Below are 15,906 nucleotides of genomic sequence, written 5' to 3'. Positions count from 1 at the left end.
TTGACAAAGAAACAAAAAAAAATTGACTAAAAACCCGATTATACGAAACTACAACAGACCTTTCGCTTAGGGTAGTTTCGGACTAGGACAAATTCGCCCCCAAAAAAAAATTCTTTTTAAAAGATTTTCGTTTTGGATTAAAGATTAAAAACTAGCTTAGACTAGCAGAGAGGTTAAAGCAAAACTTGAAAATTCACAACTTGAGCAGAAATGTAGCAAGTTGAAGACGTATGATATGTTACAGTGAATATGTATAATCAGTGATAATTTTCCGGCAGGACTCGAATTATGTAGAATCACTGGCTAGTTTAGGTATTATATATAATCACTAAAATTTTCAGGGATTATTTATAATCACTAGAAAAAACGTCAGGGATTCTACATTATAATTGAAATGAAGAAATAGCTTTATTTATAAAGAAGATGAATAAAATTGAAATTATTTATTCTATAAAATCACATAAAAACATCATTATAAAGTAACAAAAATTGTAAAATGTTAAGCACAATATATCAAAATGAAACCAAATTTTTTTTAAAAGATGTTAGGCACATAACATGAAAATGTGAAACACAATATATCAAAATAAAATGCTTCACATCTGTTTTTACCACAATATCCACATTTTTGAAAACCTTTTACTGCACATATTCAATCTGATTTTAATGACACATCGAAGTGAAATAAAGTGTTCAGTAAAACATCTGAAGGTACCCCCCAACAAAAGATGGGAATTTGCAACCTTGAACTGGTTCGAGCAAGAAAGGTACCATGTTAAGTAGTCAGGCGATATCCTTTTTCAGACTTTTTTTTAAACAATTGTCATTATGTTTTTCGGTTTCCCTTTCCTTTTTTAGCATGTGGAATTGCTATCAGAATAATACACCAAATATGTAAGCTTCCTCTAAAATTTGTTTCTATGTGTCAATCCTAAGTCCTGCATGTTTTTCCTACATTTAGATGTCTTATTTCTCACAGTTTGAACGTCTTGTTCATTTTAACAGTAAAAACACACACAAAACAGATGTTCCATAATCTTCTTCACCATTTGCTGTACATGTATCACAAATAAAATGCTTTGTGGACTTAAAAATATAGCATAAATAAGGCCGTTAGTTTTTGTTTGAATTGGCGTTGCTAATTTTTGAAGGTGACCTATAAATGTTAATTTCTGTGTCACTTTGGTCTCTTGTTGACAGTTGTCTTGTTGGCAATAACACCACATCTCCTTTTTTACCTGAGTATTCATTTGACACTGGCTTTTAATAACCAAACAATACATGTAAAGCTATTGCTATAAAGGGAATGTTGATATTATTAATTTTGAAGTCTTCAACTTTATCTCGAAACTCTGTGTTGGTTATATCTTTTAGATCATAATCTGTGTTTAAAAGCAACAAGGGATTAATGAAAGAAAAAAATATAATTTGTCTATATTAATTTTTTTTATCAAACGAAGGATCACTAAATTATTCATAATCCCTGAAATCATCTTAGGGAATTTGTAGAATAATTATTAAAATGTTCAGTGATTATGTAAAATCACTGGTCATTTTCAGGGATTATATATAATTACTAATGATTTTAGTGATTCTACATATTCCCTGATTATACAAATTCACTGTAACATATATATCTAACAAGTATGTGGTGTATATAAGATAAAAGAAAAAGAAAAAGGTTCACAAGGGACAAATAAGGCGTTGAATTTCCACTTGTATCATAAAAATTTAAAATGGACATAATTTTAATATATAGTTCGGTGACCAAAGTCAGAAATATGAAATTTTAATCGCCAAAAAAGGTTTACGGCTATATCATAAATGACATATATCATTGTATTCGGAAATATGTGTAAATTAAGATTCTTCTGGTCGTCAGAAGAAAATATAGTGCAGTTTTTCAGAAATCATGATGAAAGGTCACATGTTGTTTTCAAGGAAAAACAAAATTGAATATCAAACTCAAATTAAAATACCCTTTTTACTGTAGAATGATCGAAAACTTGAATATATTTTCTTTCTTATCCAATTGTTTAAAAAAAAAAAGTCGAAACACATAATTAAATGATATTTACGAACACACGTATGCGACTTTATAAAAAAAGGGGGGGGGGGGGGTAGTTTTCAGTTTCAGTTTTAAATGAGGTATTTTTTTCAAGTAAGAAGAACAACGTCCGTCAAAACTCAACAAAATTTATAGAAAATTATGAACAAATATGTATTTATTGATATAACAATCTATTATACCTCCATGAAACTGAAAACTTATTTTTTGCTATAAACGTTGAATTCAAAGTACATGCAAAACAGACAACAACAAAAATTAATTTTTAGATAAACTAACAACTTAAAAAATATATGTTTTAGGATAGAACAGACTATTATTCGTTTTAAAATGGAGAAGGTTTTGGTTATTCAATCCCAAACTACTAGTTAGTAACGCAAAACATTTTTTTTTTTCTATGCAGGACTGTTATATAGCACTAATTATATATAAATACTAGTACACACCCGCGAAATCGCGGGCATTCAGAGCGTATTTGAAAGGATGTAAAGTGTTGTAGGAAGAATTTTGTAAAAGATTTAATGACTTGAGAATATCAGGAAAAGTATCAAAAGTCATAGGTACTTGGGGACAGGAAAATGTTTTTTTTAACCCTCCTCCTTTATTTCCAAAATTCCCATTGTTTGTTTTCTATTAATTTCATTATGAACATACATTTAGTGTACATGTATTATGAACATTCCAGTCAGGAGCCTGTAATTCAGTGGTTCAGTGATATTTGTTTTTCGTTCTTTTTTTGTACATAAATAAGGCTGTTAGTTTTCTCATTTGAATTGTTTACATTGTAATTTCGGGGTCTTTTATATCAGACTATGCAGTATCGGCTTTTGCTGAAGGCCGTAAGGTGACCTTTACATGTTAATTTCGGTGTCATTTTGGTCTCTTGTGGAGAGCTGTCTCATTGGCATTCATCCCACATCTTCTTTTTTTGTAAAACAATTAGTGACTTGAGAATTTCAGAAAAGGTATCAAAAGTAATTTGGGACAGGATAATTGTTTTTCTAGCCCGGCTCCTCCTTTTTCCACAAAAAAAATCCTTGGTTGTTCTCTATTAATTTTAATGACACATGAATAATTTTAGCGCTTATCTGTATATTATGAACATTCATTAAAGGGGGGTCAAGGCAGAGGCTGATTAAAGGGACCCCCCCTTTTCTGGAAAATAAGTGGTTGCTTAGGGAATCACTGAAGCATGACCAGAGCGGGCCCCTCTTAGGCAGTCAACGGGCCCCTGCGTATGAAAATTTCTGGATCTGTCACTGCTGAGGGGCCCTGATCCCAATATCCCGGGCTTAAAAACATGAAATCCCGAGGTTCTGAATTTATTATACAAATTAAATATCTCGACATCCCGAAATTCGAAAAAAAAAATCCCGAATCCCGAAATGGTCAATCCTTAAATTTCGATCTTAAAAACACCCGTTCCAGACGTCCCGAAAGTGTATTTTCTTTTTACAGTCAATTCTCAGTTTAATAATTGATCTACAGCGGTCATTGATATATTATGCAGACCCTCTCTATTAAAAAACCTTGTGACTGCCGTGTATAGTAAACTTGAAAATGATATCAGACAGAAAATACACTTTATTCGTAGTCTATGTATTTGTTTCAAAGTAAAAAGAAAAACGCAAACCGGAGGTCTAATCTGACTTAAATTTCGTCCAATGACGGATATAAAACAGAAAATACACTGTATTCGTAGTATTAATGTATGTTCAAAGTTTACAGAAAAACGCAAACCGGAAGTCTGATCTGACTTAAAATTTCTTCCAATGACGGAAACATATCCGAACGTTTTTTTTCTCGTTTTTCACCCAAAATAACTCAATCTGAATAATCATATGAATGGATGACAAATGCGATTATGCACTGTACCCATAGGACACAGAGGCATGATGATTAATTTATTGTGGAAAGAAGAGAAGCGACACCCAAAATGAGGTCTTCTCGTTTAATAGTATAGATACGTATACTAACTTTAATCAGTAATTCAGACCTCGTATATCGTTTGTAATGTTGGAACGCTTTAACGATGTTAAAGAACCCTGTATTGAAAAAAATGTCTTGTTCTGCTGCTTGCAACTCAAACTATCTCTATACAAAAGTAAAGAAAAAAGCCATTACTGATCGACAGTATACACTAGCCATGATCACATGACTGAAGTCTGCGGAATATTTCCGATTGTCGTGTTCGTAATGTCCTACAGTCTGGTCTGTATAATTGATAATCAGATTTGATATCTGAAGTAGGGTTAGCATTTATTTCGCAATTATGATGGTACAAAACTTTCTTCAGTGAATGTTCCTTTAATTCAGAATACAGTCTGACTCCCAGTAAAGGTTAAGAGTGGCTGTATGACAAATTAGCACTAGGCAGCCTATACTTAAATGTTCTGTTTTAGAGAATGAAATTCCTTGTCTTGGTTGTAGATTTTTTTTACAATACATGCAAGCATATGAAAGAAAGACGATATATGTAAGAGAGGCTTTAATGTCCTAAGTCGAAAATAAACTTACAATTAACACCATGGCCTAAACATAAAGAAAACACACACAGACAAACAATAGTACACATAGCATAACCTTGGATGCCGTAACCTCGATTTTTTTACTTTAGCCGGTTGCTATTTTATCTGTATGCCTCTAGAACCATTAGAGGCAACAGTAGTTTACCGAAGTTTATGACAGTGTGTTTAAACAAAATCATTCCAAAAATTTTGAAAAGAGTTCAGTTCAGTTGTGTCAACAACGTGTAACCCGTGTCATGCGAATAAATGTATCAATATGTTCGAACAGGAATGGAACACAAATTAATTGAAAATTTTCAGATGTGATCTGATTCTTATATATAGTATCTAAAAGTCTAAAACTGCAAAAAGATGTTGCTTATGAGTTTGGTCACGACGGAGCTTAAAGGTAGCATTCCACGTTCGACACTCAGATGTCACAAATGAAACTGGACCTGCTAAAACTTTTTGGGCACACGAGATATCCCCTGGTTTTCAGTATGTTTCGTGTTGATCTTTGGTGGTCTACATATTATGTAGAGTTTTGTAGAAGTTTGTTTTTCATTTACGTCGTTCTTCGACTTTTACCATGCGGTTTTGGTATTATTGGTGACTAATATTTTTGAATATCCCTGTGACATCTGCGTCCTATTTTAATTAATCAGGGGTTCACCCATGTTCATAAAGTCTGTTTTACCTCAACATGCACGAGGGTATAATTTGAGATATGTGCACATTATACGAGGAGTTAAGTACATTGAGACATGGGGAAATTGACAATTGGAAAGTTAAAATCGCCCTCCATAGTTGGTCACAAACTAACTGCATGGGAAATACATGTACTGATTGACTGATGTGTGTGTAAAAAGAGAGACATGAAATCTTCAATATATCTGAATTTCAAATCAAAGATCTAAGCAAAATGGTTCAGTGTCTTTAGATATTTGAAAAGTTTCTGCATTTCAAATAGTAGCGCGAACTGTAAATGTCATTATGCTATGTAGACTTATATGCATCTGATTCGTATCCACTTTTATTATAAACAATTGTCAAACGAATAGAAGGAACTATAGATGTCCCTCTATGAATGAACTAAAGTCACAACATGTCATCCGCCAATTTCGGGTCAATTTCATCATTACACCAAATGGCAATCAACGAATAGAAGGAACTATAGATGTCCCTCTAGGAATGAACTAAAGTCACAACATGTCATCCGCCAATTTCGGGTCAATTTCATCATTTAATACACCAAATGGCAATCAAAAATACCTCTATTTACTGTAAGTGGTAAAATAAGTCAATTATCCCACTTCCGCCCTTGAGAAATAACACTATTTAGGGGATTAAACTGAATGTATGCTTTTTTTTAAATGTTAAAAGTCAAGTTTCAACGGACTTTCTTGTTTTGTGATCTTTTGGGGATTTTGCCGAATCCCTATTTCTTAAATAAACAACCGAAACACTTATTTTGCCTCTTATATAGATAAATTTATATTAACACATCATTAAAAAAGAATTACGGACACTCAAATAATTCAACAAAATAATAAAATATCAACAGAAACAAGGAATATCAAGTCCAGAACATTACGGGAAAACTATGTATTCAGCCCAATCATGGACATGACACTACTATCCGGATTTTAAAAAAAAAGTAAATAATTGAATAGCAGAGATTTTTGAAAGTTTAAAAAATATCGTTTTTGACAATTTAACCTCATAAAAACATGTATACATGAAAAGAAAAATTGCAGTTTTATAACTTTAGAGTATATACGATAGAATAGAATAGAATAGAATATTTTTATTTCCCAAATTACAGGGCCCATAAGAGCATAAAATCAGATACAATTGATTTACATAATTAGTAACAACAGACAAAATAGAGGCATATACATACATTATGATTGACAGATCAGCAACTCTCACATGTCTGCACGTTCTTAAATAAACATGCAATTAAATAGGTCAATTGAAGTTCTTATACACATGTTGTCATTCTGTAGTCTTGTAGTCTAATCGACCATCAAACGATGTACTTGTTAATAAATTAGTTATAGAAACATTTTAACTGGATTGTATTATTACATAGCAAAGATATTACACATTTTGGCGACGAGGAAAAAACTGAATATTAAAATAAATGTGAATTTCTACAAGTGAGAATGCCGACATACGGGAAATTAGACTCTTTTGACGAATCCGAAGATTGGACACAATATGTAGAACGTATGGAACATTATTTTAATGCTAATGAGATAGACGAAGAAGACCAGAAAAGGGATATTTTTTAAGTGTTTGTGGGAAGAATACCTACAAATTGATAAGGGATTTATTAGCACCAGCCAAACTAGGAACGAAATCATTGGCCGATTTAACAAAACTAGTGAAAGACCACCGAGATCATCAGAAATCATTCAGAGATTTAAATTTAACAGTAGAACAAGACACAGCGATGAGTCAGTGAGGACATTTATTGCAGCACTAAGAAGTCTGACAGAACACTGTAATTATGGTGACACGTTAAACGCGATGTTACGTGACAGGTTAGTCGTCGGGATAAAGAGTGACCGCATGCAGAGAAGGCTGTTAGCAGAGCCGAATTTAACATTTGATAATTTAAGGCATAGGAAATTGCTATCGCTATGGAGACTGCAGAGAAGAATGCACAGGACATCCAAGCGAGTGGGACAAACAGAACATTTCAGAAACAAATCAATAAAGTTTCAAAATCATATACAAGGAACAACTCTGGAAATTCGAATCAAGGAGATTGTTACCGGTGTGGAGGAAATCACTTAGCCGCTGAATGCAGGTTTAAGGATGCAAAATGCCACAGTTGTAAAAAGAAAGGACAAATCGCAAAGAAATGCCATAACAAATCTGACAATGGGAATTTAAGTGAAAATCACAGAGAGTTTAAATCACGTTTTAAACCACGTGCTCATTTCATGGAACAGGAGTAGTGAAAGTGAAAATGAAGTTTACTCAGTTTTTCATTTTGGAAATAAATCTAATGAGGCATATAAAGTGCAAATCAATGTAAATGAATGTGAAATAGCCATGGAAATAGATACCGGAGCGTCCGTATCTATCATGAGCGAGGATACTTACAAGGAATACAAGTCGAAATTCAGAATCGAACCGACAAGTGCTAAACTCCGAACATACATGGGAGAGCAGATTCTTGTAATAGGACGTACAATCGTCAATGTCAACCACAAGAAGGAAAGTGCAAAATTACCATTACTGATAGTGAAGCGTAAAGGTCCGAATTTACTAGGCCGAGACTGGTTGAACAAACTCCAACTGGATTGGAATGATATTTTCTCCGTCGTTGGAAGGGATAATCAATCGAGGGATTTAAATGTGATCTTGGAAGCAAATAAGGAGGTTTTCAAATATGAACTTGGAACTGTAAAATGCACGAAAGCAAAAATTTATGTCGATGAGAGTGCCGTTCCGAAATATTTCAAGGCTCGCCCTTTGCCGTATGCGTTGAAGGATAAAGTGGAGATGGAACTTGAACGTCTTGAGAAGGAGGTTCAGATTCAGCAAGTGGAATTTTCCGACTGGGCCGCTCCGATAGTGCCTGTAGTTTAGGAGAACGGATAGATCTACTAGAATTTGTGGTGACTACAAGGTAACCGTTAATGCCGTTTCAAAGTTAGACAACTATCCGATACCTAAAACTGAGGATTTGTACGCAACGCTTGGAGGAGGACAAGAATATACAAAATTGGATTTAAATCAAGCATATCAACAAATTGAACTTGATGAGGACAGTAAAAGGTATGTGACTATAAACACGCATAAGGGTTTATTCAGATACAATAGACTTCCGTATGGTGTAGCGTCCAGCCCAGGTATTTTCAAGAGGAAACTTGAAAATGTTGTTCAATGTATAGCCAATGTTTTGGTTCGAGTAGATGATATACTGATAACGGGTAAAACAAGGGAGGAACATATAATACTCTTCCTGAGGTATTGTCTAGATTTAAGAGAATCGGAATTCGGTTAAAGAAACAGAAGTGTGTGTTCATGGCCGAAGAAGTTGTTTATTTGGGATTAAAAATAAACAAACACGGGATCTATCCAGTCGAGAGTAAAGTTGAGGCGATCGATAAAGCACCAAGTCTGACAAACCTGACAGAACTGAAAGCTTATCTTGGAATGCTGAACTATTACAATAGATTCTTAGCGAATTTGTCACACTTGTTAAAGCCGCTACATGTACTTCTACAAAAAGACACAAAATGGAGTTGGTGAAAAGAACAGGAAAAAGCGTTCGTAGAGTCAAAACAGCTGTTGAAATCCGCATCAGTACTTGTACATTTCGTTCCGAAAAAGAAATTAATCTTAGCATGTGATGCATCTCCGTATGGATTAGGCGCCGTACTTTCGCATAAAATGGACGACGGCAGTGACAAACCGATAGCTTATACATCTCGAACACTTACATCAGCAGAGAAGAATTATTCCGTTCTTGAGAAGGAGAGTCTGGCAATTATATTTGCATGGTATCAAGAAATTTCATCAATATTTGTATGGACACCCAGTTACAATCATAACCGATCACAAGCCGCTGATAGGTATATTTCGAGAAGATAAACCTATACCAACAATGGCCGCATCTCGAATTCAAAGGTGGGCACTGACGTTAGCTGCATATGAGTACACGATTGTATACAAAGAAGGGAGTTTGAATGGTAATGCGGATGGACTGAGTAGACTACCGCTGAAAACAAACATTGAAAAGACACCAACGCCAGGTGATACTATTTTATTAATGGAACATTTAGCCACTAAACCAGTTGATGCTAAACAAATTCAAAAATGGACACACAAGGACACAATACTATCTATGGTGCTTAGATACATTTTGAATGGATGGCCGTCAAAATGTCCAAATGAAGAAATAAAACCGTATTATAGTAGGAAAAATTAACTCAGTAGTCAGGACGGATGCATATTGTGGGGAGGAAGAGTAATTATACCACAACCAGGACGTGAAGCCATGTTAAATGAATTACACCAAGGACATCCAGGGATTACTAGAATTAAAAGTCTAGCAAGAAGCTATATATGGTGACCGGGAATGAACAATGACTTGGAATTAACTGTAGTTAATTGTTATAGTTGTCAGGAAAACCGCAAGTTACCAGCAGAAGCACCGTTACATCCGTGGGAATATCCGAGCCATCCGTGGGAATATCCAAGCCATCCGTGGTCAAGAATACACATAGACTTTGCAGGACCATTCATCAACAAATCATTTCTAATTATGGTTGATGCGTATTCAAAATGGATAGACATACACGTAATGAATTCTACAACATCCGAAGCTACGATTGCAAAACTTCAACAAACGTTTGCAACACATGGTTTATGTGATCTAATTATTAGTGATAATGGAGCCGCATTTACTAGTAAGGAATTCGCCGATTATGTGAAATCAAACGGAATTGAACATCGTACTTCCGCGCCGTGGCATCCATCTAGTAATGGTTGTGCTGAACGAGCAGTTCAGAGTTTCAAAGAAGGTATGAAGAAATCAAAGAAGGAACTGTCCAGGAAAAATTGAACCGTTTTCTATTCAACTACCGTATAACGCCACAAACAACGAGAGGATTGGCACCATCAGAATTGTTGATGAAAAGGAAACTCAAGTCACGTCTAGATTTAGTTTTTCCAAATATCGAGAAGCGAGTTCAGGAGAGACAACAAAAACAAAAACATTATCATGATAAGAAATCTGTGAACAGACAAATAAATGTAGGACAGGGAGAATTTGCCCGAAATTTCGCAATTGGTTCAAAGATTAAATGGATTCCAGGAGAAGTTATAAAACAATCAGGACCACTTTCATTTCATATTAAATTGCAAGATGGACGTGTCATTCGGAGACATATTGACCACATCAGAGTACGAAACTTCGAATGCACAAACAATGAAATTTAAGAAAAATATGACAATGACAGTGATTTGTTTGAACCAGAAATAACTATACCGATAAGTACACCTGAGACCGAACAACCGCAAGTAGAGAAACCGTCAAACATCACTGAACAAATGGAACCACGCTATCCGAAGAGAATAAGAAAAGAACCATCGCATTTAAAGGATTTTGTGTTAAAATAAATGGTTGATTTATAAAGAGGCATAATAATCCTCACAACCGTTTGAAGTGCGTTAAGTACTTCGCAGTGCATGTACATATCAATTAGTGTAAGAAATAACAACAAGACCAGTGCGAACATTTTTATTTTTATTTTCATAGTAGGACATTATAGTTTCAGTGCAGACAAACTTTAACGAATGAATCTTTGTGATCTGACATTTTTATTTGTTTACAAACTGATATGGATATAGATGATATAACGATATAACAACAACTATTCAGCCATTACATTTTATATAGCAGTTCGTATTTCCGCCCAAGGCGACGTCACTGACAATACGACGTCGACAATAAACGTACAATAGTTGGAACGTTATGTTCCCGCGATAATCTCAACATACTGGGGCCGCGAAAAAGTAAAAATTATCACAATTTTCTAAAATTCTCAATTGTCCATTGATAAATCGTTTCACTGATAAATAACTGTCCATCAATAAATAATATCACTTTGAAATTGTCTCTCGCGTTGTGTTTTTCTTTGTAATACTGAGCAAATCATATAAAACGGAAATTATATTTAGCGATTAAATTCAATTAAAGTCTCTCATGAAATAAAATAAAATTCAACTTTGCACTAAACGTGTAATTGTTTATGTTCATCGATTACATCACTGGTGAATCCACTTCTGTATCGTCTCTCGGGCTTTTAGGCTAGCTTTTCGTTTCGGTCTGTTATCCATATGTTCCTGCTCATCAATATGAACGTTACTGTTAGAATTGTTTGTCATCGTTTGTGTTACTTCCAACGGATATAATTTGGCGATCGGTCTTGTAGTTTCTCCCGTGCTGGTCCTTATTCGTGCTGATCTTACAAGTCCATCATTACCTCTCGCAAGTTCGGTTACGATCCCAATTTTCCAGTTTATCCTCGGACATTCGTTGTGAATTTGTACGATGTCTCCTGTATTTATTAATTGTTCATTTTTTCCGATTGTCCTATGAAATTCACGTAAAGATGTAAGGTATTCGGATTTCCATCTTTTCCAGAAATGTTGAATCAATTGCGTTTGTCTGTGTACACTTTTATTAAGATCTTTATGTCCCATGTAAGTCGGGTCTAGGAAATTATCAATTTCTGATTGCGGGTACGGTAATGTTGAAATCCGCCTTCCGTATAATAGATGAGACGGCGTTAAAGCTTCACAGTCTTTGATATCGGATGATGGATATGTTAGCGGTCTGTCATTTAAGATAGTTTCTATTTCCGTAACAACTGTTTGTAATGTTTCCATGTTTACTTGGGATCGTCCAAGCACTTTCTTCAAACTTGTCTTCGTCAGAGCAATTAAGCGCTCCCAAAATCCACCATACCAAGGTGCACGTTTCGGTATAAATCTCCACTCGACACCGTGTGTTGATAAAGTATTTTTTACTATATCCGATTCACATAATCTTTTTATTTCTGCAGATCCTGCAATGAATGTAGTTGCATTGTCAGATACTAGAATTTTAGGCAAAGATTTACGGCTAACAAAGCGCCGAAATGCCTGAATAAATGAATGTTCGCTCAAGTTTGGAACTACTTCTAGGTGAACTGCTCTTGTCGATGCGCATGTAAATAAACATATATACGCTTTCTTTAAAGTTCTTTCTGAGTCCTTTACGTATAAAGCACCTGTATAATCGACTCCTGTGACGGTAAATGGCGAAGCTTCCTGTACTCTTATTTTCGGTAGGGGTGGCGGATCGGGTTTGTTGTAAGATTTTCCCATAACTTTGCGGCAAGTTACACATTTGTTTAATAACTTCTTAACAAATTGTCGGAGTGTCGGTACCCAATACGATTGTCGTACATAAGTTAGCGTAGCATTTAGTCCAGAATGGAGTGAACGTTCGTGTGCGTCTATCACTATCAGTTTGGTAAGTGGTTGATTTGCAGGTATAAGATATGGAAATTTAGTATTCTCTGGAATCGGTGCATTGTGAATCCTACCATTGCATCTCACAAGGCCATCGTCATCTATGAAGAGTCCTAGTTGTCTTATTCTTGGATATTTCATTGTGTTTTTGTTTCGAGCGTCCTGTAAACTTTTTATTTCGGCGGAATATGAAGATTTTTGGCAATGTAATATCCATGAACGCACCGCGATATTAATATCATTTGTCGTTAAGACTCCACCTTTTCTCAGATTTTTGGTATATCGGCAATTAGATATGAACCGCTGAACGTAAGCGGTTACTCGAATCAATTTCCTGAAAGTCCCATATTTCGAAATGTCTATAATGTTACTAATACCATAGTAGCCAGTATGAACGTCATTGTTTTGAAATTCCTCGTCGTCGTTTTCTCCTGTAATTGTCAATACTGTTTTACTTGTAGGAGTTAATTCTGGCCATTTTGTTCGAGTCGTTAACCAATTTGGTCCTTTTTTCCAAATTACACTATTGATGTATTGATCGGCGTCAATTCCTCGTGTTAAGAGATCTGCTGGATTGTATTCTGTAGGACAATATCTCCATTCATGTTGATTTGTAGACTCTGTAATTTCTCGCACTCGATTTGCAATAAATCGTTTTAACGGTTTCGATGATTTTATCCAGTGTAATACTATGCAGCTATCCGACCAGAAAACCACGTTTTTACATTCAAAAGTCGATTTTACATGTGACGCTAGTCTAGTTCCAATAACTGCGGCCATAAGTTCTAATTGCGGTAATGTTAGGTTTTTCACTGGCGCTACTCTGCTTTTCGCCATCACTAACGTAGTTTCGGTACCGTTGTTCAGATATGCAGTCGCTCCATACGCTTTTGGACTCGCATCGCAAAATACGTGTAGTTCAAATTGTGTCGAAGTAGAATTACTGGAGAAATAATATCTGGGAAATACGATTTGTGTCGCTTTCTCTAAGTCGCTTGCTACATTAATCCAAGTAGCCTTAAAGTTTTCCGGAACTGGTTCATCCCAATCAAGTTTACTTTTCCATAGATCCTGTATGAGCATCTTTGCTCGTATTGTGACGGGGCTGAGTATTCCAAGTGGATCGTATATTTTGGAAGAATGTTTCAAAATCTCCCTTTTTGTTACAATGTCTCGTAGTTGAATCTCACATTGTTTCAAAATCTCCCTTTTTGTTACAATGTCTCGTAGTTGAATCTCACATTTCTGGTACATCAGATCATCGGATTTGCTATTCCATAACATACCAAGTACTTTTGTGTTGATGTCCTTATCTAGTACATTTTCCGTCTCGGCTAGCGTGCGTATATTTTCACTGTTCGATGTCCACGATCGTAGGTTGAATCCGGCTTCCTTCATCATTGTTCTCGCTTCCTTATAATACGTATTAGCGTCATCCTCGTTCTGTAAACTTGTCAGAATGTTGTCCACGTACAAGTCTCTTTCCATCAATGTAGCTGTTGTACTGTTGTAACGATGTAAATGTTTCAGTATCGTGGCGTTAAGCATAAACGGCGAACAAGTTGCTCCGAAAAGGACGGATTTGAACCTGTAAGTCTGTAGATTACTTGTAGGGTCTGATGGGTTACTGAGCCACAAGAAACGTGTAGCGTCTCGGTCATCTTCGTTTAAGCCAACATGTAAAAAGGCCTTTTCAATATCCGTTGTTATGGCGACAGGGTTGGCTCTAAATCTCATCAGAATTTTTGTCAGGTCGTTTAGTTTCGGCGGTGTGTCCAAGAGGCAGTCATTCAAACTAGGCGAATAAGGCGACTGGCGGCAACTGCAGTCATAAACGATTCGGATAGGCGTAGTGCTTGATTCCTTCTGTACTGGATGATGAGGAATATAGTGTATTATTCCTTGAGTTTCAGCTGTTTCATCCACTCTCTCTATGAACTCCCTTCGTTCCTGTTCTTGTATAATGTTCCCGTACTTCTTTAACATATCAGGGTTTTGGGTAAGTCTTTTAATGACGTTTTCTGTCCTTCTCTTCGTGACTGCAAAATTTGTAGGCAATTCATCATGGTCCTGTTTCCATGGTAACCTAGCGAAATACTTATTTTCTCTGAATTCAATTGATCTGTCCTGATATGCTGTTATGTAGGTATCGTCGTCTTCGTCTAACTCCTTACTATTTATACCTATTGATTCTAAATTCCAAAATCTCTCTAAATTGTATTCTTCATCTTTGTGTGATATTAAAACATTAAACATGCTAGTTTTCGATGTGTTAGTTTTCTTACTGTATGTAGGTCCCGAAAGCAAATATCCGATCTTGGATTTCACAGCGGTTGGACCGTTTCCTCGTACTATATGGTCTTCTACAATGTCCCAATAGTGATCTGCACCTACAAGCAAGGATATATCAAACGAATCTTGCTGTGTCATCGTGTGTGCTAACTTCAAACCACGTAAATAACCGTTCTGTGTATCAATATTACGTATGTAATTCTGTAAAGGCGTGGCGATCATCGGTACTATCAATACTTTGATTGGCAATATGTGTCCGGCATCGGTTTTCAGATAGATTGTTGTCTTTTCTAAGTGTCTCGTGTTTTTCTCTTCACCTCCAAATGCCGATAAATGTATTATCTCTGTTCCTTCTATCTGTAAATTGAGTTTATTCGCTAAGTTCTGCGTCAAAAACGATCTTTGAGCTCCTTCGTCAAATAGAATATTCGTATCGATAAAGTGCTGATTTGAGCCTACTTGAGATACGGCGGTTTTCAAAAGTACATTTGATCGCGATTCTGTCGATTGAGAATACAAAATGGTAGTATCTTCTTCTGTATCATGAAGTTCATTAACGAGTTGAACGTTTGTCGATGGCGGGTTGCTGCTCTGGTTATAATTCGCGTGGAAGTTCGTATTTGCTGAGTTACTACTCCCGTTTCTATGGTTTACCTCATTCACTGGTTTTATGTTGTTTGTTGGACGTGAATTACACAAGCTTGTATGGTGTTTCTTATTACAATTTCTACATGTGTGTTTAGATTTACAATCATTTATTCTGTGTTTACCAAGGCAGTTAAAGCATAACTTATCACGTTTAACTATTATCATACGGGATTCTGTGTCGGTTATCTTTACTGCACTGGGTAGGTGCGTGTATTTCATGACAAAACACACAAGGTCTTGTCTCAATATTCTTGACAGATTTGGACTTTGCAGAGTTCGCTCCGGCAAAGAAAGACGATGTTGTGGGCAAATGGTTTGTCGACTCTATCTCTTGTCCTGCGTCCATTA

General features: G+C 35.7%; 2 protein-coding genes across 2 annotated transcripts; one reads left to right on the top strand and one right to left on the bottom strand.

The window, feature by feature from the left end:
- Positions 1-8,988: 8,988 nt before the first annotated feature.
- LOC134726664 (uncharacterized protein K02A2.6-like) lies at positions 8,989-10,162 on the top strand. Its single transcript, XM_063591075.1, has 2 exons — positions 8,989-9,170; positions 9,718-10,162. Exons 1-2 carry the CDS (start codon positions 8,989-8,991, stop codon positions 10,160-10,162), a joined length of 627 nt encoding a protein of 208 aa, XP_063447145.1.
- A 1,205-nt stretch (positions 10,163-11,367) lies between these two features.
- On the bottom strand, positions 11,368-15,723 carry LOC134726663 (uncharacterized). Its single transcript, XM_063591074.1, has one exon. The coding sequence runs from the start codon at positions 15,721-15,723 to the stop codon at positions 11,368-11,370; it is 4,356 nt and encodes a 1,451-aa protein (XP_063447144.1).
- Between the last annotated feature and the right edge of the window lie 183 nt (positions 15,724-15,906).

Source organism: Mytilus trossulus, chromosome 7, assembly GCF_036588685.1.
Source record: "Mytilus trossulus isolate FHL-02 chromosome 7, PNRI_Mtr1.1.1.hap1, whole genome shotgun sequence".
NCBI classification, from domain to species: domain Eukaryota; kingdom Metazoa; phylum Mollusca; class Bivalvia; order Mytilida; family Mytilidae; genus Mytilus; species Mytilus trossulus.
The sequence above is the reverse complement of the archived record's forward strand: the minus strand, read 5'-3'. Positions and strand labels throughout refer to the sequence as shown.

Bases quoted from the DNA above. Each gene is read 5' to 3' on its own strand.
- LOC134726664 (XM_063591075.1), top strand. From the start codon at position 8,989: ATGGACGACGGCAGTGACAAACCGATAGCTTATACATCTCGAACACTT. The intron at 9,171-9,717 runs GTATATTTCGAG...TAATTGTTATAG, and splicing joins CGATCACAAGCCGCTGATAG to TTGTCAGGAAAACCGCAAGT.
- LOC134726663 (XM_063591074.1), bottom strand. From the start codon at position 15,723: ATGATAATAGTTAAACGTGATAAGTTATGCTTTAACTGCCTTGGTAAA.